This window comes from Schistocerca gregaria, chromosome 3 (assembly GCF_023897955.1).
Source record: "Schistocerca gregaria isolate iqSchGreg1 chromosome 3, iqSchGreg1.2, whole genome shotgun sequence".
Lineage (NCBI taxonomy): Eukaryota > Metazoa > Arthropoda > Insecta > Orthoptera > Acrididae > Schistocerca > Schistocerca gregaria.
Window position 1 is genome coordinate 419,531,708 of NC_064922.1, and position 24,888 is coordinate 419,556,595.

Sequence of the window (24,888 nt, forward strand, 5' to 3'; positions counted from 1 at the left end):
CAATGGATGAGACGTTGATGCCATTTTTCAATCCAGAAACAAAGCGCCAGTCAGCTCAATGGAAGCACACAGATTCACCGCCACCAAAAAAATTTCGGGTAACCGCCAGTGCCGAAAAAATGATGGTGTCTATGTTCTGGGACAGCGAGGGCGTAATCCTTACCCATTGCGTTCCAAAGGGCACTACGGTAACAGGTGCATCCTACGAAAATGTTTTGAAGAACAAATTCCTTCCTGCACTGCAACAAAAACGTCCGGGAAGGGCTGCGCGTGTGCTGTTTCACCAAGACAACGCACCCGCACATCGAGTTAACGTTACGCAACAGTTTCTTCGTAATAACAACTTTGAAGTGATTCCTCATGCTCCCTGCTCACCTGAGTTGGCTCCTAGGGACTTTTGGCTTTTTCCAGCAATGAAAGACACTCTCCGTGGCCGCACATTCACCAGCCATGCTGCTATTGCCTCAGCGATTTTCCAGTGGTCAAAACAGACTCCTAAAGAAGCCTTCGCCGCTGCCATGGAATCATGGCGTCAGCGTTGTGAAAAATGTGTATGACTGCAGGGCGATTACGTCGAGAAGTAACGCCAGTTTCATCGATTTCGGGTGAGTAGTTAATTAGAAAAAATATCGGAGGCCTTAGAACTTGAATGCACCTCGTACATCGTACGCGCAAACAACCATCACTTGGTTGCAGCTAGAATCTGCTTTCATCCCTCAAGACCACAGCGCGCCGTTTCGTCTTCCGAGAGATCCTTTGACGACACCAGTAAAGCCATGCACTTTGATTCTGTGGCACCAGTGGAAGACGGGCTAGAGGTGTGCCAGCTCGTAATCCTAGTGCTAATCACCGGTCCGCAACAGTGTTGACAGGTCTGGGCTCACAAACCATCTTATCTGTGCTATGGTAGCTATAAGATCTACCAATGCTGCCATTACAAATACGACGATCGTGGCGGGCGTTATAGCGTCCCCAGTGAAATAACACGAAAAGACTTAAAAACAGTATTTATAAAGAAGAGACATTTAAAAATTGAATCATATACATTTTTCTCACGTACCCGTAAAATAATAATTTCTCTGTGTAAGTTTCGAGGGCAAAGAAATATAACAAATTGATTTAAAGAGACGACAAGATACGCTCTTTTGTTAATTTTTTAGTCGTCTTCGCTTCTTCTCTTGTCTTGGTTGCGTGTAGACGGACATCTTGCGAGTGCTGGCCAATGTAAGCATATTTGTACTAATTAAGCAGATAATATATTGATTAAATATTATTGTTCACTTTTAATTTGTAAGCGGTGATCCCGATTTCATGTCCGCCTTCCTTAAATTAACCTGCATTCAAGTAATTTACAGTACAACAATTGCAGCGGCCGATGCAGACAACGACGCCATTACGTGGCGATATTAACTTATAAAATTTAGCGGAAGCGAAAAACTCGCCCGCTATTAACATAATATACATTTTTCTCCACAGCCGCCATACGCTGCAGAAAATACGTAGCTTTAAGATTCTTATTTTCAGTACAACAGCCGAGAGCCAGAGCCAGGACTCCGACTACAATGCAATGGTTAACGGAGGTAAGGCCACAATTGTAATTAAAAACTAAAGATTTTTTGCTTTAAAGTGAACTGACTAGCCGAGGAAAATTAATATGAAAAGTTTATTCCATTGTTCAACTTATATAGTCATGTTTTAAAATTCAGCGAGTCTAACATTCATTAACGTAACAAATAATATAAGATTAATATTGTTAAAAAGGAGAACTTCACAAAAGCATTTAATTGTAAATCAAAATAAAATGAAATATTTTGGTTAAGGCCCACCACGTAAGTCGGCAACAATAAACATTACCAATAAATAATAAATTAAATTACGACGGCCGACGGACGCGAGGTAGTCCTACTGCTAATCACCGGTCCGCAACAGTGTTGACAGGTGTGGACTCACAAACCCTCTTATCTATAAGATCTATCAGTGCTGCCATTAGAAACACGACGATCGTGGTGGGCGTATGCGCTGCATGGAAGTGCAGGACCACGTCTATGAGTGTGAGAATGTGACCACTGATACCAGCAGTAATCTACAGGCAGCTTCTCAACCATTTGACCACAAATAACATATTATCAAGAACACAGTTTGGATTTCTGAAGGGTTCTGATATCGGAAAGGCTATTTACACCTACAGTGAAAATGTACTTAATTCATTAAATAACAAGTTACAAGCAGCAGGTATTTTCTGTGATTTGTCAAAGGCATTGGATTGTGTAAACCACAACATCCTTTTAAATAAATTAGAATTCTATGGTGTCACAGGCAGTGCTGCAAAATGGTTCAAGTCATACCTCGCTAACGGGAAACAAAGGGTGTCAGTGCAAGGGACTAATGAATTAAGTCATCAGTCATCATCAGAATGGGAAGAAATTACATGTGGTGTCCCACAAGGATACATCTTAGGGCCATTGCTTTTTCTTGTGTACATTAATGATCTCTCATCAGTTACACTGCCAGAAGCAGAGTTCATTTTGTTTGCAGATGACACAAGTATTGCAATAAATAGTATGTCGAGTGTAGTTCTAGAAAGATCTGCTAATGATATTTTCATGGATATTAATAAATGGTTTAAAGCCAACTCACTGACATTAAACTTCGAAAAGACTCACTATATGCAATTCAGAACCTGTAAGAGCTTTCCATCCAGCATATGCATGAAGTACGAAGAAGAGCAGATAGAAGAGGTTGACAGTCTTAAATTCCTGGGATTACAACTTGATAATAAATTCAGTTGGGAGGAGCACACCACAGAACTGCAGAAACGCCTTAACAAATCTGTATTTGCAATTCGAGTGTTAGCAGACATACGCGACATAAAAGTGAAAAAGCTTGTATACCTTGCCTACTTTCATTCCGTAATGTCATATGGTATAATATTTTGGGGTAACTCTTCAAGTCAAACAAAAGTTTTCAGAGTCCAAAAGCGTGTAATATGTATTATTTGTGGAGTAAACTCACGGACGTCTTGTAGAAACCTCTTCAAAGAACTGGGTATACTAACTACTGCCTCTCAGTATATTTACTCCTTAATGAAATTTGTCCTAAATAATATATCTCTTTTTCCAACAAACAGCTCAGTTCATACATACAATACCAGGAACAAAAATGATCTGCACAAGGACTTAAAAGCACTTACTTTAGTTCAAAAAGGGGTTCACTACTCAGGGACACTCATCTTCAATAATTTGCCAGCAAACATAAAAAATTTAGCTACAAATAGAGATCAGTTTAAAAGGAGCCTGAAAGACTTACTAGTAGCCAACTCCTTCTACTTCATTGACGAATTTTTTAATAGAAACAAATGATGTGTTGTATATATTTATACTATTAGTATTGTTATTTCAGCTTAAAAAATAAAAAAGGTGACATGTTCCACATCCACGAGGATCTCCTCAACACGGATCTATGGAACGAAAACTAATCTAATCTAAGCACAACTGACGCAGCACGTCCAATTTGTGTGGCAGTTCTCCAAATGGATCATTCCGCCACTGGGAAGGTCTAAAATTTGAGCCGCTCAGCTGGCTGTGGGAAGCACGTGTGCGTTTCCGTGGCATGCTTTCGTGTTTGCTTCACGCGTTTGCACCACACTGTGCCTTCTGGCTGTGAGCGTTCACTATTAAAGTATAGACACACATGGTGTTCTGGAAGTTATTTCACTAAGCTATATTTTGGCGGACGACGTTGAAACTGCAGTGAAGTACAGAACAAACAGGTACAGGCATGCACATTCAAATACGGAGATTGAAAGTGGTGTTATAGTCGGCGCACGAACGAAGGACACGGCATCTCCGAGGTAGCGAATAAGTCGTGATTTTCCCGTACGATCTTTTCACGAGTGTACTGTGAATATCATGAATCCGGTAAAACATCAAATCTCCGACATCGCTACGGCCGGAAAAAGACCGTGCAAGAACGGGACCAACGATGTCTGAAGAGAACCGTTCAACGATACAGCAGTGCAACTCTTCCGAAAATTGCTGCAAATTTCGATGCTGGGCCATCAACAAGTGTCAGCGTGCGAACCATTCAACGAACCTTTATCGATATGGGCTTTCGGAGCCGAAGGCCCACTCGTATACTCTTGATGACTGCACGACACAAAGCTTTACGCCTTGCCTGAGCCCGTCAGCACCGGCATTGGACTATTGATGCCTGGAAACGTGTTGCCTGGTAGGATGAGTCTCGTTTCAAATTGTATGGAGCTGATGGTCACGTGCGGGTATGGAGACAATGTCATGAATTCATGGACTCTGCGTGTCAGCAGGAGACTGTTCAAGCTGACGGAGGCTCTGTAACGTTGTGGGGCGTGTGCAGTTGCAGAGATATGGGACCCCTGATAAGTCTAGATACGACTCCGGCAGGTGACACGTACGTAAACATTGTGTCTGATCACGTCATGTCCATTGTTCATTCCGACAGACTTGGGCATTTCCAGCAAGACAATGCGAAGCCCTACACGTCCACAAATGCTACAGACTGGCTCCAGGAACACTCTGCTGAGTTTAAGCACTTCTGCTGGCCACCAGACTCCCCAGACATGAACATGCGGAATGCCTTCCCACGTGCTGTTCAGAAGAGATCTCCACCCCATAGTTCTCTTAGGGATTTATGGACAGCCCTGCAGGATTCGTGGTATCAATTCCTTTCAGCACTACTTCAGACATTAGTCGAGTCTATGCCACGTCGTGTTGGCAGTACTTATGTGTGCTCGCGGGGGCGCTACACTATATTAGGCAGGTGTACCTGTTTCTTTGGCTCTTCAGTGTAGCCTGGTTAAACTGTGTTGTTCTATTGTAGGCTCTAGTGGAGTGCATGGGCATGTTGTGAACTTGTTCACTTGATGTACTGTGACTGCTATTTCACTGTGCTGAGCAAATCAGGGTAGTCCCAACTACAGTGTCGAATTTTGCATGGTGACGAAGATTCTAGTTAGAGCGCCGACTGGATTCTGCTTGCAGAATGAAGTGCCGCTACGCACACATAACTCTTGAAATTGTGGCAACTGATGCTGATGTATCTGGTTGAGCAAGAAGAACTACAAGAAGCCACGTGACAGTCAAACTGGAGGAACCAGCACAGCAGGCTGCAGCTGCAGTGCACCACTTGTCCACTGTTCCAGCCTTCAGACCGGAGGATCGAGACTGGGGCAGCTTCCATCGCAGACTTCTGGACTTTCAGACGTACAACACAATCGACCTCGGGGAAGATCAGTTTGGATTCCGTAGAAATATTGGAACACGTGAGGCAATACTGACCCTACGGCTTATCTTAGAAGCTAGATTAAGGAAACGCAAACCTACGTTTCTGGCTTTTGTAGACTTAGAGAAAGCTTTTGACAATGTTAACTGGAATACTCTCTTTCAAATTCTGAAGGTGGCAGGGGTAAAATATAGGGAGCGAAGGCTATTTACAATTTGTATAGAAACCAAATTGCAGTTATAAGAGTTGAGGGGCATGAAAGGGAAGCAGTGGTTGGGAAGGGAGTGAGACAGGGTTGTAGCCTCTCCCCGATGTTATTCAATCTGTATATTGAGTAAGCAGTGAAGGAAACAAAAGAAAAACTCGGAGTAGGTATTAAAATCCATGGAGAAGAAATAAAACTCTGAGGTTCGCCGATGACATTGTAATCCTGGCAGAGACAGCTAAGGACTTGGAAGACCAGTTGAACGGAATGGAAGATGTCTTGAAGGCAGGATATAAGATGAACATCAACAAAAGCAAAACGAGGATGATGGAATGTAGTCGAATTAAGTCGGGTGATGTTGAGGGTATTAGATTAGGACATGAGACACTTAAAGTAGTAAATGAGTTTTGCTATTTGGGGAGCAAAATAACTGATGATGGTCGAAGTAGAGAGGATATAAAGTGGAGACTGGCAATGGGAAGGAAAGCGTTTCTGAAGAAGAGAAATTTGTTAACATCGAGTATAGATTTAAATGTCAGGAGGTCGTTTCTGAAAGTATTTGTATGAAAGTGAAACATGAACGATAAATAGTTTGGACAAGAAGAGAATAGAAGCTTTCGAAATGTGGTGCTACAGAAGAATGCTGAAGATTAGATGGGTAGATCACATAACTAATGAGGAGGTATTGATTAGAATTGGGGAGAAGGGGAGTTTGTGGCACAATATGACAAGAAGGAGGGACCGGTTGGTAGGACATATTCTGAGGCATCAATAGATCACAAATTTAGCATTGGAGGGCAGCGTTGAGGTGTCCAGAAAAATCGCAGAGGGAGACCAAGAGATGAATACACTAAGCGGATTCAGAAGGATGTAGGTTGCAATAGGTATTAGGAGATGAAGAAGATTGCACAGGATAGATGGAGAGCTGCAACAAACCAGTCTCAGAAATGTAGACCACCACCACCACCGCAACAACAACAACATAACAGATGTTGATAAAATTGACACCCTGAATCCTACAGGGCTGTTCATAAATCTGTAAGAGTACGAGCGTGTGGAGATGTCCTGTGAATAGCATGTTGTTAGGCATCCCACATATAATCAATAATGTTCATGCCTGGGGACTTTGGTGGCCAGCGGAAGTGTTTAAACTTAGAAGAGTGTTCGCGCGCCACTCTGTAGCAGTCTTTGACGTGTGGGGTGTGGTACTGATCTGCTGGAATTGCTGAAATCTGCCGGAATGCACAATGGACATGAATGGATGCGCGTGATCAGACATGTTGCTTAAGAACGTGTTACGTGCCAGAGTCGTATCTAGATTTATCAGGGGTCCCATATCACTCCAACTGCGCACGTCCCACATCCTTACAGAACTTCCACCAGCTTGAACAGTCCCCTGCTGACATGGAGGGTCCATCGATTCATGAGGTTGTCTCCATGCACGTACGCGTCCATCCGCTCGAGACAATTTGAAACGAGACTCGTCCGACCAAGCAACATGTTTCCAGTCACTAGCAGTCTAATGTCAGTGTTGACGGGCCCAGGCGAAGCGTAAAGCTTGGTGTCGTACAGTCATCAAGGGTACACGGGGGGACCTTCGGTTCCGAAAGCCCATATCGATGAAGCTCGTTGAATGGTTCGCACACTGACACTTGTTGATGGCCCAGCACTGAAATCTGCAGCAATTTGCGGAAGGGTTGCACTTCTGTCACGTTGAACGATTCTCTTCAGACATCGTTGGTCCCGTTCTTGAACGATCTTTTTCCGGGCGCAGCGATGTCGGAGATTTGATGTTTCACCGGATTCCTGATATTCACGGTAGACTCGTGAAATAGTCGTACGGGAAAATCCGCACTTTATCGTTACCTCGGAGATGCTGTGTCCCTTCCCTCGTGCGCTGACTATAACACCACGTCCAAACTCATTTAAATCTTGATAACCTGCGACTGTAACAGCAGTAACCGGTCGAACAACTGCTCCAGACGCTTGTTGTCTTATATTGGCCGTTACCGACAGTTGCGCCGTGTTCGCCTGTTTACATATCTCTGTATTTGATTATGTATGCCTATACCAGTTTCTTTGGCGCTTCAGTGTATTATCTGTTGGAGCAGAATGAGATGCTACCTTTTGCAGATATTTGCAACTTATTGTCTTCGTATTATGAGGAAATTTGAGACGTAGTCACTAATAGGTAAGAATTTTTTTTAGTATCGCGAGAAATCTTTGACAAATTACGCAACTTAGGAGTGAGATTTACTGTACTTCGTATGTTTACCTGAAAAAAAGCAGCAGTGCAAGGCAGCTGACAGTAGCGAACGACAGACAGTAGGTCCAGTTAGGCATAACCCATGCCACCAAACCGGTCGCCATCATTCCAGTGGCCATGCTGCATGATGCATAGCGGTTCACTGTAGTCCGGTATCTCACGTCAGTTAGTTCCAGCCCTGAAACACAGCATTACATGACGTTTGTTTAACTTGAGTACCAAATATCCGTCACTTATACGGACTGTCTTTCGTAAATACGCCTCTTTCTAAAAAGAATGACATGTTTCCCATGTCGTGAAAATCTCTGCATACAGGTGTGCAAACCTTAAGGACGACAGTAACTTTCACGTGACGTGCCACTGTCAAGTAACATGACCTGATAAGCCTTGGACAAACATAGAAAAAACTTCTGTAATACAGAAGGTAACTCAAAACAAGTACACAATGAGAACGAAGAGAACTGATACCGTTACTCATAGCACTGCCACTGGGGAGTGTCCAGAAAATTTCGAACAGAGCACAGCGCTGGCTCCGAAGTCTGTTGTTGCAGCGTGTTGGACAATGATTAATTTGTTCTGTTCTTCGTAGCGAGTAGAATTTTGTTAGTGAAGCACAGTAATATTGGAAATTAGTGGTAAGATCTATGGACCAAACTGCTGAGGTCATCGGTCCCTAGGCTTACACACTATTTAATCTAACTTAAACTAACTTACGTGCGTGGCAAGGCGCCCAAGACCGCACGGCTACCCCGCGCGACCACAGTAATATTGCTACACAACGTGCAGACGTGTTGCAGAGCTCTCGTCCTCCACTTTAAATAGGTGAATGAATGAATGATAGAATTGTCTGGATGCACGACATCGAGGTCTTTAGAGTTCATACTGAGCTCTGGCGAGAAGAATGTGGTTAAAGTGAAGTACAGTCTTAAATGACGTTAGCACAAAAAAAAATATTTTATGAGACTTACCTTCTAGAAAACACAAACGCCCCCCCCCCCTACACACACACACACGCACACACGGCGCAGTGGTTAGCACATTGGGCTCGCATTCGGAAGGACGATGTTTGAAAACCGCACCCGGCCATCTTGATTTAGGTTTTCCGTGATTTCCCTAAATCACTTCAGGTAAATCCCTGTACGGTTCCTTTGGAAGAGCACGGCCAACTTCGTTCCCCATCCTTTCCTTATCCGATGAGGCCGATGACTTCGCTGTTTGCTCCACTCCCCCAAGTCAGTCAACCAACCAACACACACACACAGACACACACAATAGAAGCTTACCAAGTGGAAAATCTTCAAAACTGGTACAAGAAGAAAAGAGATCATAAAAAGAAAAGACGAAAAACACACTGCGCAACAGAATTAAAGGATATGTCTTGTGAAACTACATAGGTGCTTTGAGTTGTCCGCCTGGTTAGCCTTGTGGTAACGCGCTTGCCTCCTATGCACCTGTGCGGGTTCGATTTTCGAACGGGTTGGACATTTTCTCCGCTTGTGGCCTGGGTGTTGTGTTGTCCTCATCACCGGCACGCAAGTCGCTCAATGTGGCGTCGACTGAAATAAGACTTGCACTCGGCGGCCGATCTTCCTCACATGGGGCCTCCCGGCCAACAATGTCACACGATCATTTCATTTTTTGCCTTCCATTGCGACACGTAAGTTTGAAATTTGGCTCAAATGTGCCTACGCCCGTCCTCTGCAACGGTGGCGCCCTGCGACGTCGCCATTTGGCTCGAGGACGCTACAAACAGCAACGTGTCGATATATGCGGAAAAAGGCCAGAGCTCAGAAGTTCATGTGAAGTGTGAAGTTGGTTAATGATATCACATTGCAATCACATTTCGTCATAATTCTGCCCAACGCTACTGTGGACGTGTCACATTTCACCTTTGTTTTGACGCCCAACGTTGAAACCGTAAGGTTTTCTTATGAGTGGCAGAGGAAAAAATTCCAGACACACCGCAGCTCAGGTTCGACACGGAAAGGCCTCAGAGTGTAGCATAAAAGCGGGTCAGTGAAACCACCCCCATCCTTGGGACGTTGCTTCCCACACATTTCTTGGTCGTAAACCACAAATTTCAGTGTGATAACTGATAAGCAACAGGAAGACGTTCTTGACGATCTTTGTTACTGCTGACATTTTTCTGAGGCTTTAACCAACGATGTTGTGTGGCAATCATCGAAGCAGATGAAATGAATTAAAATTTGTACTGCAGCTGAGTCTCGAACCTGGGTCTTCTTCCTTGCTAAACAGAAACGCTTACCATTACACCACCGCAGTACAACAGTCAACATTCCTGTTCGAACTACCTAAGCCGAGTGCCCTCCCCAATACAAACTTCAATTCATTTTTCCCTTACATGTTGTCACTACTGCCAGGGCTCTCCGATATTGGCAAGCACCCCAGCATTGGACGTAATGCGACGTCCTTGTACCACTGGTGATCTTATAGATCGCTAATTAAATGTTTCCCTGAGACATTTAAGTCTCTTTTTATTATCTACGATAATCATTGAAGCAGACGAATTGAATTAAAATTTGTGCTGCAGCCGGGACTCGAGCCCGAGTCTTCTTGCTTGCTAGACAAAAATGCTAACCATTACACCACCACAGCGCGAAGATCAACTTTGCTTCACAAACTACCTAATTTGTCCAAGAAGACCCGGGTTTGAGTCCTGGCTGCAGCACAAATTTTAATTCATTTCGTCTGCTTCGATGATTATGGTAGATAATAAAGAGACTTAAATGTCTCAGGGAAACATTTAATTATACGATGTTGTGTGGGTTAGCAAACACGTTAAATGTGATATTAACTCTTTGCAGTGCAGTATGACCACAATGTTTGATCTCGTGTACAGGGTGGAAACACTAGACGTCTTTCAAAACCGTTCGACAAAATCTGAATGTGTTCCGAAGCAGCAAAGGGTTCTTACGCGTTTTCAGGACTCCTGCTTCACGTCCTCGTGTTGCATGATTACAGAGGAATGTGACATTGACATGTGTGAATGAAACGGCAAAGGCTGCCTATAAGACCCTCCAGTCGGGCAAAATCCCTTGGTGGCACCTACCCACATTTATTGAGAACTGTTAAAATGTGGCTTTACAGAGAAAATCGGCGAAGTAGTCCTTGACTCCTACAGGGAGGCATCTGGCATTGAAAGTGCCAAGTTATTAGCGACCGGCAGGAGGCTAGGGCTACCTTGAAGTTTTCTCTGCAAAGGCAAATTTTTATAATTCTAAATAAATGTCGGGGTGAGTGGGGGGGGGGGGGGGAGGGGCACTGAGGGTTTTGTCAAACTAGGGGTTTTTAGATAGACTCTTTCCCATTTCGCTCACATATGTGTGAATATCCCACCCCTCCGTGATCACACCACAGGATGGCGTGAAACAGGTGGATTGTAAAATCATAAGAACCACTTGCTGCTTTGCATCAGATTTCGTCGTAGGTGCTTGAACGGTACCTAGTGGTTCCACCGTAAACATCAGCGTAAAAGTTGCAGTCGCACTGCATTCAAACAGGTGAGAACACATTTAATGGCGTTACTAGCTCACGATGTCCTTAGAATTTAAGCATTAGTGAGATGTCAGCGGTATCAAAGAGTGCAAGGAACATCGTCCCATTGCTCATCGCACTGTAAACTGTCGTTTACGACCGTGAAACATGTGGGAATCGACGTCCCCAAGGAAAGAGGTGATTTCACTGACACCGCTTTTGAAACCCCCTGAGGCCTTTTCGTGCCGATTCTGACATCCAAACCTCCACATGTCAATCAGATCGGTACAAAGCTTTCTTTTTCGATAGAGTGTCAACCGAAACTCCGATTTAGTTCGCGCTATGTGCCGTCGTCCAACAGAACATACGTAAACGGTAATTAAAAGTAACGCCAGAAGTACGGAGCACAAGAAAAGCGTTTGTATGAGTGAGAGTTTTGTAAATTTCTTATCGGTGGGTTGCTACTGTGTGAGGTCCCACACGTCCCGCATTCAAACCAAACTAGTGACAATTTATTTTAACTGTTTACGTGTGAAACTGTTATTTGGGAGAACATTTTCCAGGCATATAAAAGGCTTTTCCGCAGTTCGCAGTTTCATGCATAATACAGTAAAAAAAAAGTGATCATTAGGATTGGAACGGAAGACACTTTATGCAACGATCCAGCTCTCTACCAACTTCCCCATGGGAGCTGTGCATGTATGTAATTCACAGTTACGCTTTTCTTGTGCTCCGTAGTTCTAGTGTTGCAGTCAATTAACGTTTGGGCCCGTTCTGCTGGACGACAGCACAATAGTACGAACTACAATCATGCTCATAAATTAAGGATAACTGCAGAATGTGGTGCCATAGGCACAAAGGGAACGCACACGACACAGATCTGTAAGTCCACGGTATTCGTTATAAGTTGAGAAAATCGTCCCGAAACACATGTGCTACAAAACGCCACTGTTTCCTGCGCATGTAAACCGACATCAATATGGGATATGATCACCACGCACACATACACAGGCCACACAACGGTTTGGCATACTCTGGATCAGGTGGTCGAGCAGCTGCAGGGGTACAGCCTCCCATTCTTGCACCAGTGCCTGTCGGAGCTCCGAGGGGTTTGAAGACGTGCAACGATACGTCGACCGAGAGCATCCCAGACGTGCTCGATGGGGCTTAGGTCTGGAGGACAGGTAGGTCACTGCATTCGCCTGATATCTTCTGTTTCAAGGTAGTCCTCCACGATGGCCGCTCGGTGGGGCCGTGCGTTACCATCAATTTGGAGGAAGGTGGGACCCACTGCACCCCTGAAGAAGCGGACATACTGGTGCAAAATGACATCCCAGTACACCTGACCTGTTACAGTTCCTCTGTCAAAGACATGCAGGGGTGTACGTGCACCAATCATAATCCTACCCCATACCATCAAACCACAACCTCCATACAGGTCCCTTTCAAGGACATTAAGGGATTGGTATCTGCTTCAGCTTTCATGCCAGATGAAAGCCGGGCGAGAATCACTGTTCAGACTATACTGGGACACGTTCGTGAACATAATCTGGGACCAATGTTCCAATGACCATGTGCTGTGTTCTTGACACCAGGCTTTACGGGATCTCCTGTGACCTGGGGTCAGTGGAATGCACCTTGCAGGTCTCCAGGCGAATCAAGGCTGTTCAGTCGTCTGTAGACTGTGTCTGGAGACAACTGTTACAGGGGCCTGCAGTACTCCGTGGCCGTCTGCGGGCACCGATGGTGAGATATTGGTCTTCTTGTGATGTTGTACACTGTGGACGTCCCGTATTGTAGTGCCTGGACACGTTTCCTGTCTGCTGGAGTCGTTGCCATAATCTTGAGATCACACTTTGTGGCACAGGGAGGGCCCGTGCTACGAGCTGCTGTGTTTGACCAGCCTCCAGTAGCGCTAGTATTTTACCCCTCATAACGTCATCAATATGTGTTCTTTGAGCCATTTTCAACACACTGTCACCATTTGAACGTCTGAAAACGTCTGCACACTTACTCGCTGCACCGTACTCTGACATGCACCAATACACCTCTGAGTATGTGGACTGCTGCCAGCGCCACCGTGCGACAAGCGCAGGCAAATGCACCGCATTATCATACCCCGAGGTGATTTAAACCAGCAAATCGCCCACCAGAGCGTTGTTTCACCATGTATCAGCATTATACTTAATTCATGAGCATGAGTGTACATCGGAGTTTTGGTTAATAATGTATTGACTTACAGCGTTTGGTACAGATCTGACTGATATCTGGAGGTTTGGGTCTGAACGGCGGTGTGTCTGCAGTGTTTTCCTGGGCCGCTCATAAGAAAACTCCACGATTTAAACGGTGAGCGACGTACTGCAAGAAGGGATGAAATGTGAGCAAGAGCGACTGTAACGACTTTCCCATCGAGGAGCGCTGGGCATAAATGTGGTGAGACATCATTAACTCACTTTGCACTCCTCATGAACTTCTGAGCTCTGTCCTTTTTCCGAATGTGCCGACACCTTGCTGTCATTAGCGTCACCGAGTCCGAGGGTGACGTCACTGGACGCCACGCTATTGTACCATTACACAGGAAGGTTACAGGCATCTTTGAGCTAAATTTCGAACTTACGCGTCGCAATGGGAGACAGTTACGATGTTTAAAAAGACTGAGCATTTAATCGTGTTGCACATTCTGGTATATAAGATAAATGTTGCTACCTGATCGCGAAATACAAAATTAATAACCCAGAACTATGCAACACACACAGCTTGACTCGAGAATAAAAAAAAAAAAAGAAAAAGAAAACCTGTGGACGTTTATTGCGACTTGACAGAAATGAAAAGCGCAGATATTTCTTCTCTGGAAGAAATCATCATGGACGATGAGATTTGGTGTTATCAGTATGAACGTATCACAAAACGACAAAATGCAGAATGTGTCTCTGATGGTTCACCAAGACCGAAGAAGGTGGGCTATGCGTGAAACGTTCAGTGAATTCGAAAGTAAAATCTATGTACCGACTTGACAGAAAATCCAAGTAAGTTATGGCCTTACGTTAAATCAGTAAGTGGATCGAAACAGCATATCCAGACACTCTGGGATGATAATGGCATTGAAACAGAGGATCACACGCGTAAAGCTGAAATACTAAACACTTTTTTCCAAAGCTGTTTCACAGAGGAAGACCGCACTGCGTTCCTTCTCGAAATCCTCGCACGAACGATAAAATGGCTGACATCGAAATAAGTGTCCAAGGAATAGAAAAGCAACTGAAATCACTCAACAGAGGAAAGTCCACTGGACCTGACGGGATACCAGTTCGATTCTACACAGAGTACACGAAAGAACTTGGCCCCCTTCTAACATCCGTGTACCGCAAGTCTCTAGAGGAACGGATGGTTCCAAATGATTGGAAAAGAGCACAGGTAGTTCCAGTTTTCAACAAGGGTCGTCGAGCAGACGCGCAAACCTATAGGCCTATATCTCTGACATCGATCTGTTGTAGAATTTTATAACATGTTTTTTGCTCGCATATCGTGTCATTTCTGGAAACCCAGAATCTACGCAGTAGGAATCAACATGGATTCGGGAAACAGCGATCGTGTGAGACCCAACTCGCTTTATTTGTTCATGAGACCCAGAAAATATTAGATACAGGCTCCCAGGTAGATGCCATTTTCCTTGACTTCCGGAAGGCGTTCGATACAGTTCCGCACTGTCTCCTGATAAACAAAGTAAGAGCCTACGGAATATCAGACCAGCTGTGTGGCTGGATTGAAGAATTTTTAGCAAACAGAACACAGCATGTTGGTCGCAATGGAGAGACTTCTACAGACGTTAAAGTAACCTCGGGGTGCCACAGGGGAGTGCTATGGGACGATTGCTTTTCACAATATATATAAATGACCTAGTAGATAGTGTCGGAAGTTCCATGGGGCTTTTCGCGGATGATGCTGTAGTATACAGAGAAGTTGCAGCATTAGAAAATTGCAGCGAAATGCAGGAAGATCTGCAGCAGATAGGCACTTGGTGCAGGGTGTGGCAACCGACCCTTAACATAGACAAATGTAATGTATTGCGAATACATACAAAAGAAGGATCCTTTATTGTATGATTATATGATAGCGGAACAAACACTGGTAGCAGTTACTTCTTTAAAATATCTGGGAGTATGCGTACGGAACGATTTGAAGTGGAATGATGATATAAAATTAATTGTTGGTAACGCGGGTGCCAGGTTGAGATTCATTGGGAGAGTCCTTAGAAAATGTAGTCCATCAACAAGAGGTGGCCTACAAAACGCTCGTTCGCCCTATGCTTGAGTAATGCTCACTAGTGTGGGATCCGTACCAGGTTGGGTTGACAGAGGAGATAGAGAAGATCCAAAGAAGAGAGGCGGATTTCGTCACAGGGTTATTTGGTAACCGTGATAGTGTTACGGAGATGTTTAGCAAACCGAAGTGGCAGACTCTGCAAGAGAGGCGCTGTGCATCGCGGTGTAGCTTGCTGTCCAGGTTTCGAGAGGGTGCGTTTCTGGATGAGGTATCGAATATATTGCTTCCGTCTACTTATACCACGCGAGGAGATCACGAATGTAAAATTAGAGATATTCGAGCGCGCACGGAGGCTTTCCGACTGTCGTTCTTCCCGCGAACCATACGAGACTGGAACAGGAAAGGGAGGTAATGACAGTGGCACGTAAAGTGCCCTCCGCCACACACCACTGGGTGGCTTGCGGAGTATAAATGTAGATGTAGAAGGTGCGAATGAGAATCGTAAGTTGAACAAAATCCCAAAGAAGGACTTTTATGACAGTTTCACATGGTTGTATGAATGTTCTGTGTGTTGTACTCAATTTGGGTCGGTCTGTGTAGACACCTGAAGCATTAAAATCACCATCTTAGATTCTCTATATTTTTCATTAATCCAGCTGCAAGCCGCCGACTCTAACTAACCTCAACAGGGTCATTTTAATAATGTCTCGGCTGGACCGACCGAGAGACAAATTCCTCTCTATGAACTCCGACATGGAAAAAGATCTGTCGCACAAGGATCGAATAATAAGAAATATTTGGGCCACGCGGATGATTCATGGATGTAGGTTCTTACAAAAATCTCTGTCAGGCACTTAAACGTGAATTGTAATAATGTAGATGTAGTTAATTCAGGATTATTAACTGGAGGGGTCAACCATTTACTGAATTGAAGGCCTTGGTCGAAATTGAACCCAACGGTCTCAGAGTGCACACATATGAGAAAATGGAAAAACTACGTATTAATAAAAATAGCAAATACAAAACAAAAGTGTTAACAAACATTGAACATAGTTGCTTATTAAATAAATATTAGAACGGTTTGCAAAGCCTACAAGGGATAGACAGAATAAAAGTGATTGTCATCCGAACAGATGGTTCTCTAAAATTCATTATCGGGGCTAGACGCGCAGTGATTGCTCAGACAGAACCAGAAAACAAGGATTAGATAGCATAAGCAAATCCTTAAAACCGTTCAGTCAAGGTTGAGTCCATGGCTACGATACTACGCTACTGGCCATTAAAACACTACGAAGACGGCGTGATACCGACACGAAATTTAACCAACAGGAAGAATATGCTGTGATATGCAAATGATTAGCTTTTCAGAGCATTCACACAAGGTTGGCGACGGTGACGACACCTACAACGTGCTGACATGAGGAATGTTACCAACATATTTCTCATACACGAACAGCAGTTGACCGGCGTTGCCTGGTGAAACGTTGTTGTGATGCCTCGTGTAAGGAGGAGAAATGCGTACCATCACTTTTCCAAGGTCGGATTGTGGCCTATCGCAATTGCGGTTTATCTTATCGCGACATTGCTGCTCGCGTTGGTCGAGATCCAATGCTTTGCACTCACATATAAAACTAATTAGGTAATGGCAGCGCTCTAAGTGTTCATTTGTCATGTTGACATTATCTTGTCTTTTTTTGTCCATAGGCGGTGTAGGGTATGTACTGCGAAGCATTCTACGTTATATGGAAGGAAGCAGCCGGCCGCTGTGGGCGTTAGGTTCTAGGCGCTTCAGTTCGGAACCACGGGGCTGCTACGGTAGCAGGTTCGAACCCTTATTCAGGCATGGATGTGTGTGCTGACCTTAGGTTAGCTAGGTTTAAGTAGTTCTAAGTCTAGGGGACTGATGACCTCAGATGTTAAGTCCCATAGTGCTTAGAGCCATTTGAACAATTTTTTTGAAGGAAGCAGATACGGGATGCTGAATTAGGTGTTAACGTCACATGGACAACGAGGTCACTAGAGTAATAGCACAAACTAGGCTAGGGGAAGGCTAGAAAAGGAAATCAGCCGTCTCATTTTCAAATAAAACGATCAGGAAATTTTTTTAAACTATCTACAAAACCACAAGAAAACCCTAAATGTGGAACTCGAAAAGGAGATTTAGACTACTACACTACTGCCATATAAAACTGCTACACCACAAAGATGACGTGCTACAGACGCGAAATTTAACCGACAGGAAGAAGATGCTGTGATATGCAAGTGATTAGCTTTCCAGAGCATTCACACAAGGTCGCCGGTGGCGATACCTACAACGTGCGGACATGAGGAAAGTTTCGAAATATGGCTCTGAGCACTATGGGACTTAACATCTGAGGTCATCAGTTCCCTAGAACTCAGAACTAATTAAACCAAACTAATCTAAGGATATCACACACATCCATGCCCGAGACAGGATTCGAACCTGCGAGCGTAGCAGTCGCGCGGTTCCGGACTGAAGCGCCTAGAACCGCTTGACCACAAAGGCCAGCGAGCAAAGTTTCCAACCGATTTCTTATACACAAACAGCAGTTGACCGGCGTTGCCTGGTGAAACGTTGTTGTGGTGCCTCGTGTAAGGAGGAGAAATGCGTACCATCACGTTTCCGACTTTGATAATGGTCGGATTGTAGCCTATCGCGATTGCGGTTTATCGTATCGTATCGTATCGAGGTGACAGGCATCTTGTCCGCATGGCTGTAAGGGATAGTGCAGCCACGTCTCGATCCCTGAGTCAACAGATGGGGACGTTTGCAAGACAACAACTATCTGCACGAACAGTTTGACGACGTTTGCAGCAGCATGGACTATCAGTTCGGAGACCATGGCTGGGGTTACCCTTGACGCTGCATCACAGAGAGGAGCGCCTGCGATGGTGTGCTCAACGACGAACCTGGGTGCACGAATGGGAAAACGTCATTTGTTGGGATCAATCCAGGTTCTGTTTACAGCATCATGATGGTCGTATCCGTGTCTGAAGACTCACTTCTTGTTCGCATTGACGGCACTTTGAACAGTGGACGTTACATTTCAGATGTGTTACCGCCCGTGGCTCTACTCTTCATTCGATCCCTGCGAAACCCTACATTTCAGCAGGATAATGCACGACCGCATGTTGCAGGTCCTGTACCGTCCTTCCTGGATACAGAAAATGTTCGACTGCTGCCCTGGCCAGCACATTCTCCAGATCTCTCACCAATTGAAAACGTCTATCAGTGTCCTTTTTGCTGTTTCTTTTCGTGTTACTTCGAGTTCTGACATGCTTGCTCTCCCTCCTGTCCTACCCAATTCTACCATTGTTTTTAATGTTGTTTTGGATATATTTTGTGTCGTCAACCCTTTTTATTTTCTAGCAACCCCTCCTTGTTTCTTCCTGCAGATATCTGCCAATATCTGTTTCTCACATGCTGTGCTAGTTCTCGGGTGCCCATTACAATTCAACAATGCTTTGAAACCCTGTATATCAATGTAAGGTAATCTGTGTTGTTGCAGGTCAATTCTGATAACTCTCACCACTTTAGTGCCGCTACCCAGTCTTTAAGAATAAATTACAAGTCTTTAGTAAATGTAATGAGAAGTAGTGTGGAAGCTGCAGTGGAGCATTTGTTTACAGCAGCGAGTTGATAACCGCTGATGTGGTGATATATGGGTCACAATAACAGACACGCAAGGCTATTACAAAACGAGGATAGTTGAGCCAACAGTAAACTGTACTGCACAGTGGAAAGTATGTAGGCGTCGGGGCGATGTTACTACACCAGGACAAGTCTCTTGTTGTAGGTGACATGACTAGTTGCTGGGTTTCAGTGAAGGAAATGCATGCGAGAGGCTTATACCGGGTGGTTATAATTCAACTTTCTCTATTTAACACGTTATAACAAGGAAACTAATTATCGTACCAAACTTGGTAGTATTAATTCAAGGACATGGGGAAGAGAAATCATGCACAATAAATTCAATTGCTGTTACGGTGTATCGTACCATTACATACCGGCACCATTACTGCTACAAAAGGGACTCAATATGTTGCTACGGTCACAGGTTCGAATCCTGCCTCGGTCATGGATGTGTGTGATGTCCTTAGGTTAGATAGGTATAAGTAGTTCTAAGTTCTAGGGGAATGCTGACCTCAGATGTTAAGTCCCGTTGTGCTCAGAGCCATTTGAACCATTTTTTTCAATATGGTGCCTATCAGTGTCCACAAGACTCTGAAAGCTGAACAGAACGAATCATGTACGTAGATATGTTGGCTGTCTCTCCTGATGTTCTGCGCTTCAGATCAGCACACATGTGAATGTTCCTCTGGTAAACCCTGTCCTTCAGGTAGCCCCACAACCAGAAATCACGGGGAGTAAGATCAGGTGGTCGTGCCGGCCAAGCATTGAATTATCAGCCGATCGTTTCCAATTTTTTTTTTCGGAGAAGCAGGTGAACTTCTCAAGCAATGTGCGATGGAGCCCCATCTTGCATGGAAGCTGTTGAGCTCAATGTGTCTCTCTCCTGTAGGGCGGGTATGACATGCTGACGAAGCATGTCGCAGTAATGCTGCCCAGTCACACTGCACGTCTTTGGTTCTTGAGCGCTAACTTGTTCAAAAAAGAATTGGCCGACCCACGGGATGTTCAAATGTCGCGACACAGTCGCACACTACCAGTCAATCGGGAATTGAGCGCAGCGTTGTCTGCCATAGCAACAGCGACTTCATCAACCACCTGTGGTGCAACCAGTCGTTGGTTCAAATGGTTCAAATGGATCTGAGCACTATGGCACTTAACTTCTGAGGTCAGCATTCCCCTAGAACTTAGAACTACTTAAACCTAACTAACCTAAGGACATCACACACATCCATGCCCGAGGCAGGATTCGAACCTGCGACCGTAGAGGTCGCGCGGTTCCAGACTGTAGCGCCTAGAACCGCTCGGCCACCCCGGCCGGCCCAGTCCTTGGCCTCTTCCGGGAGCGACGCCCAGTTCTCCAGTTGATTCGAACTTTTTCATCATGTTTCGCATAGCAGGTGGACAAAGAGGTTCCTTCCGTAATCCTTTCAGCCGACGATATTCTCGACGTTGCAGCTGCAGCATTACTGTTGTTTTGATAATAGAGCTTCACCAATAGTGCCCTGCTCCGTTAGTTGAAGCTCATATTGACACTTCAACAAGCGGACTGCGACTGGTCAGGTGTGTAAGACTATGAATCACGATGACTGAGCACGGCACTTGGTGGCTATAGTTAGAACTGGACGGTGTCGCTGTGACACACAGAAATCATGCACCCCTACTCTGGACATTAATGCTACTAAGTCTGATACTCTTACAATAATTAGTTTCCCTGTTATAATGTGTTAAGTAGGGGAAGTTAAATTATAACCACCCTGTAGATAGCTCTGAATTTTGAGGCAGGAGTCGTTTCTCGTCACCGGAAACCAGCACCACCGCTATGATGCCAGAGCCACGACAGATAACGAGAAGACTGGGCAGTACCAGCGGTAGCCATGGGTTCGAGACCAGGCTGTGCCTGCTGCCAGCGTTAAGTCCTTAACGAGGCTAGGTGCCACAGCCGTGCCAAACTGCCATCCATGCCTGTTGCTGACTTCCCAGTGGCATTTGGCACTGAATTGTGAGCCGCCATCTGACTCCTGTCCAGAGCAGAGTGAGGAGCTATGTGGGCCACATGACGTTGAAGAAAGTGGTGCATTGCTAACTGAGCCGTTTGTGGCTCGTCTTCCCGCCATCATGTATTTTACACCCTGTTTTTTAACGTACTTCCACCTCACTACGTTAATTTAAATTACTACTGTCACTGAGATGCTGCTTTGCCAGACCTTGAGTGGCACTAGCAACACGTTTCGATATATCCCTCTCGTAGAATTTTTGCTCGACTGCTATTACTTCCCGGTTATTGCCTGCCGTAGGGGGTTCGCGTCGCGAGTTCGGGTCTGCAAGTCAGTTGGAACGCGTCTGGAGTGCAGTCCGGACCTGCCAGTTGGGGAGTTGCAATGTGGCACTAGATCAGTCGGGTTGGAGCAGCAGTGAGGTCTGCGTCGACATGGCTCGCCCGACCATTGCCGCCACGCATCACCTGAGCCAGACCACGGTCTTGGTGGATCGTCAGTCGGTCGTCCTACCGGACGACGCGTTTTGGCTCACCGATCATTCTTGAGTCGGCTGTGTGTGTGCGCATCGTCTCCCGATTTGTCTTCGTGCGTCCTTAGTTACTGTTGGGTATTGTTCAGGTCTTCGTGCAAGTGTTTGTCAGGTTGTGTGTGTAGTTCGCGTTATTTCCACTGATGACTGTTTTAGATGTTTTCGGCATTGTGGGAGGAATCGGTCGGCTGCTGCAGACCAGGGAAGTTATCTCCGCGCGGTGCAGTCGGCTGGGTCCGCTGGCGGTCCCTGTGCGGTGTCGGACCGTGTGTGAAGCTGTCCGATCGCTACGAGCTTCGTGGTTCACCGACCCAGGACGTCAAAGTTGAGTAGTGGTTTCAACTACCCAAGTCACATGCATTCATGTTGTGTGGTTCGTTTCGGTGGTTCGCTGTTGGGGAGGTTTTCCTGTGAGCAACACCAAGTGTTACTATTGTTGAAATTTAGCCTCCATGCGGCGCAGTTAACTATATTGTTGACTATAATTCGAGTGCACTAGCGGAATTTTCTGTCTTTTGACCGTTAGTGTTCCGGTTACTTGCCCTGGCCACTAACGTAATTTCAGGCAGCGTCCTTTCCTCACCTATTGTTGCTGTCCAACATGGCGTGTAATTTTGACAGCTAATACATATTTCAGGGTGGATAATCACGTTCGTAACCTTTTGTGTTTGAGTTCTCATGTACTGATTGGTGGCAAGCAAGACGTTGTGTCAGTCGGTCCGTGGCTGTCCCCTGGTTGTGTTCCGATGGATCACCTAAGTGAATGAGGGCAGACCGACCTCCCTGGAGACTTCTGAGTGCCGTTTTCTTTATTGTCCTTCTGACTGGTGTTTAATTGTCAGTTAATAATCTATCATTGCCCATAATTTAAAAATTCTTGTTTTTACTGGACTTTATGTATTTCGAATTTTGAAAAATCAATTGTGGGCCTTAAGCAGCTTAGAACCTTATTCTTGAAATTATCCTTTAAGCAAAAACATTGAGGCCTTCTGAATTAAAAGATTATGGTAATATATTTTCAAATTTTCAAATTTAATTGTGGCCCTCACGCTGCTTGTATTACACATTGCAAATGTTTGTTCTATCTACTTTTGCCTTGAGGCTTTCCAGCCTAGCTGTGATACCATATGTATTTTAATTATTTTATTTACTATTAACTGGATTTTTATTTTGTTGATTTTTATGATTTCTTGTTTGGAGGCCCTCAGCCACGAAATAATTGTTGTAGTTCTAAAGGTTCGGTTATGTGCCGTTTTGGGTGAAGGTGTTATTAAACTATAATAAATTACAATTTTGAGTGAACCTGACCTACGCCTTATTTGGCCCTTTCCCCAATCCTAATCACCTGTTCTGCCCTGCAGGTTTAGTGGGCCGTCTCACTGACATAGCCTACCGTGGGACTACTGACAACAATGCTGTGTGCTAGGTCAGCAGCCATGGCAGAAGCTGTTTCAAATATGTCAGCTACTTCCAGTGACAACAGAGAGGGGCATGGTCGTCTCGATACATCGTGTACTGAAGTCAATAAAAGTAATTCTTAACTGTCAACAATGTTTACAGTGAGCAATTCGATCCCACCACTCACCACCATACCATTCAGAGTGGTGTCAGGAGGCTGACGTCGCCGCAATATAAGCAGCCCGTGTGGCACTCAGCGTGGAAAAATATCACTTTGTGATGGAAGAAGTTAATTATTTGAGCCATATCATCAGTAAAGATGGTGTAAGAACTCATTCTAAGTTGGTACAGGCAGTGCAAGATTTTCCAGTACCAGGAACAACCAAGGAGTTGCAATTCTTCTTGGGCTACAAGAATTATTACAGGAAGTTGAAGAAGGGATTTATGGATATTGAAAAACCACTTACACAATTGTTGAAAGAAGGTGCTAAGTTTGTAGGGTCAGAAGAATGTCGTGGAGCATTTGTTGAAAAATATGTTAATGTCAAGACCATTGTTGATGCTTCCAGACTCTCAAAAGGAGTTAAAATTATCACGTGAGTGTGTTTTAAGTCAGGAAATGGGTGATGAGGAAAATCCTGTTGCCTTTTGCATCAGGACAGTTGACTGGAGTCGAAAGGAATTACTCTATAACAGAGAGAGACAAGGTTAGGTCGGTGTACAGAGTAACATGCTTCTGGTGTTACCCGCACGGTAGAAAATTCGAAGCAGTGTTGGACCACATAGCTTTGAAGTGATTACTAGTTTTGAAGGACCCATCCAGCTAATTAGCAAGGTGTGCATTGAAAGTCATTGAATTTGAGTACGAAGTAGTCCACAAACCTGGGAAGGAACCTGATAATGTGGGCAGGTTCAGCAGGGATATAGCGGTAATACAGGCACTAGGTCAGAACTTTGGGGAATGACAAGCAGCACAGAGTGTCGACGAGGAGTGTAGGACGGTGTGGCAAACAGTGGATTATTCTGTACACAAACGAAATTGTGACCGCAAGTGGTGGTTCCAGCGAAGTTGAAGCTAGAAGTATGATGCGAAATGCATGATCACACCTTATCAGGATATGGGGAATGCAGAACGTCGAATCGGAGAGTGGCAGAAAAGTACTGTTGAAAGGGAAGGTAAGAATGATGTTGACCAGTACGCCAAAAGTTGTGTGGGTTGTGCAAAGGCAGCACATTAAAATGAGAAGCAGGCACTGTTACAGAGGTTGCCTGAAACTGTTCTTTTTCACTGAGGTGGAGATGTTAGGCCCATTTAACTGAACACCGGCGGGTAATCACTTTGTGCTGACTATAATAGACCATTTCAGTATATCCATTGTGGATGACGAACTGAAACTGTGATTTAAATTGGCGCCTTTCTAATTGTTCAACGAACTTGTTCCATTCCTCTGTTAGTTTGTGTATGAAGTGGATCAGTTCTCAGTTTTTATACTTTTAACAACATTCACATCTGGCATGTATTTCGTCCCCTGGTCTGCAATTATTGTCTATGGCACCTCTGTAAGGTGGCAGAATAAATGGTCAGATTCGCACCTTACATGAGAGCTTTATACATCGCAATGAGAATATGACACTTGACTTCATTCGAAGGTTATGAGAACATTTGCCTATCAGTATGTAATGCAAAAAGGGATGACACTAGACTGACGGTAATTAACACACCGTTCCTATATAATGCATGTCTTTGAGCGGAAGGTGGAACAGGCAATGCGAGTCGTTTTTAGTTTGAAAAGCCAGGTGGACAATGGTGTAGCGAAGGTGCGT

General features: G+C 44.8%; 1 protein-coding gene across 1 annotated transcript in view; it reads right to left on the reverse strand.

Moving 5' to 3' along the window:
- LOC126355397 (solute carrier family 22 member 7-like) overlaps window positions 1-24,888 on the reverse strand; it is a 134,603-nt gene that overhangs the window by 86,152 nt on the left and 23,563 nt on the right. The window contains exon 3 of the mRNA XM_050005695.1: window positions 7,737-7,905. Coding sequence (XP_049861652.1) covers window positions 7,737-7,905 — 169 coding nt within the window. The remainder of the gene's footprint in view (window positions 1-7,736; window positions 7,906-24,888) is intronic.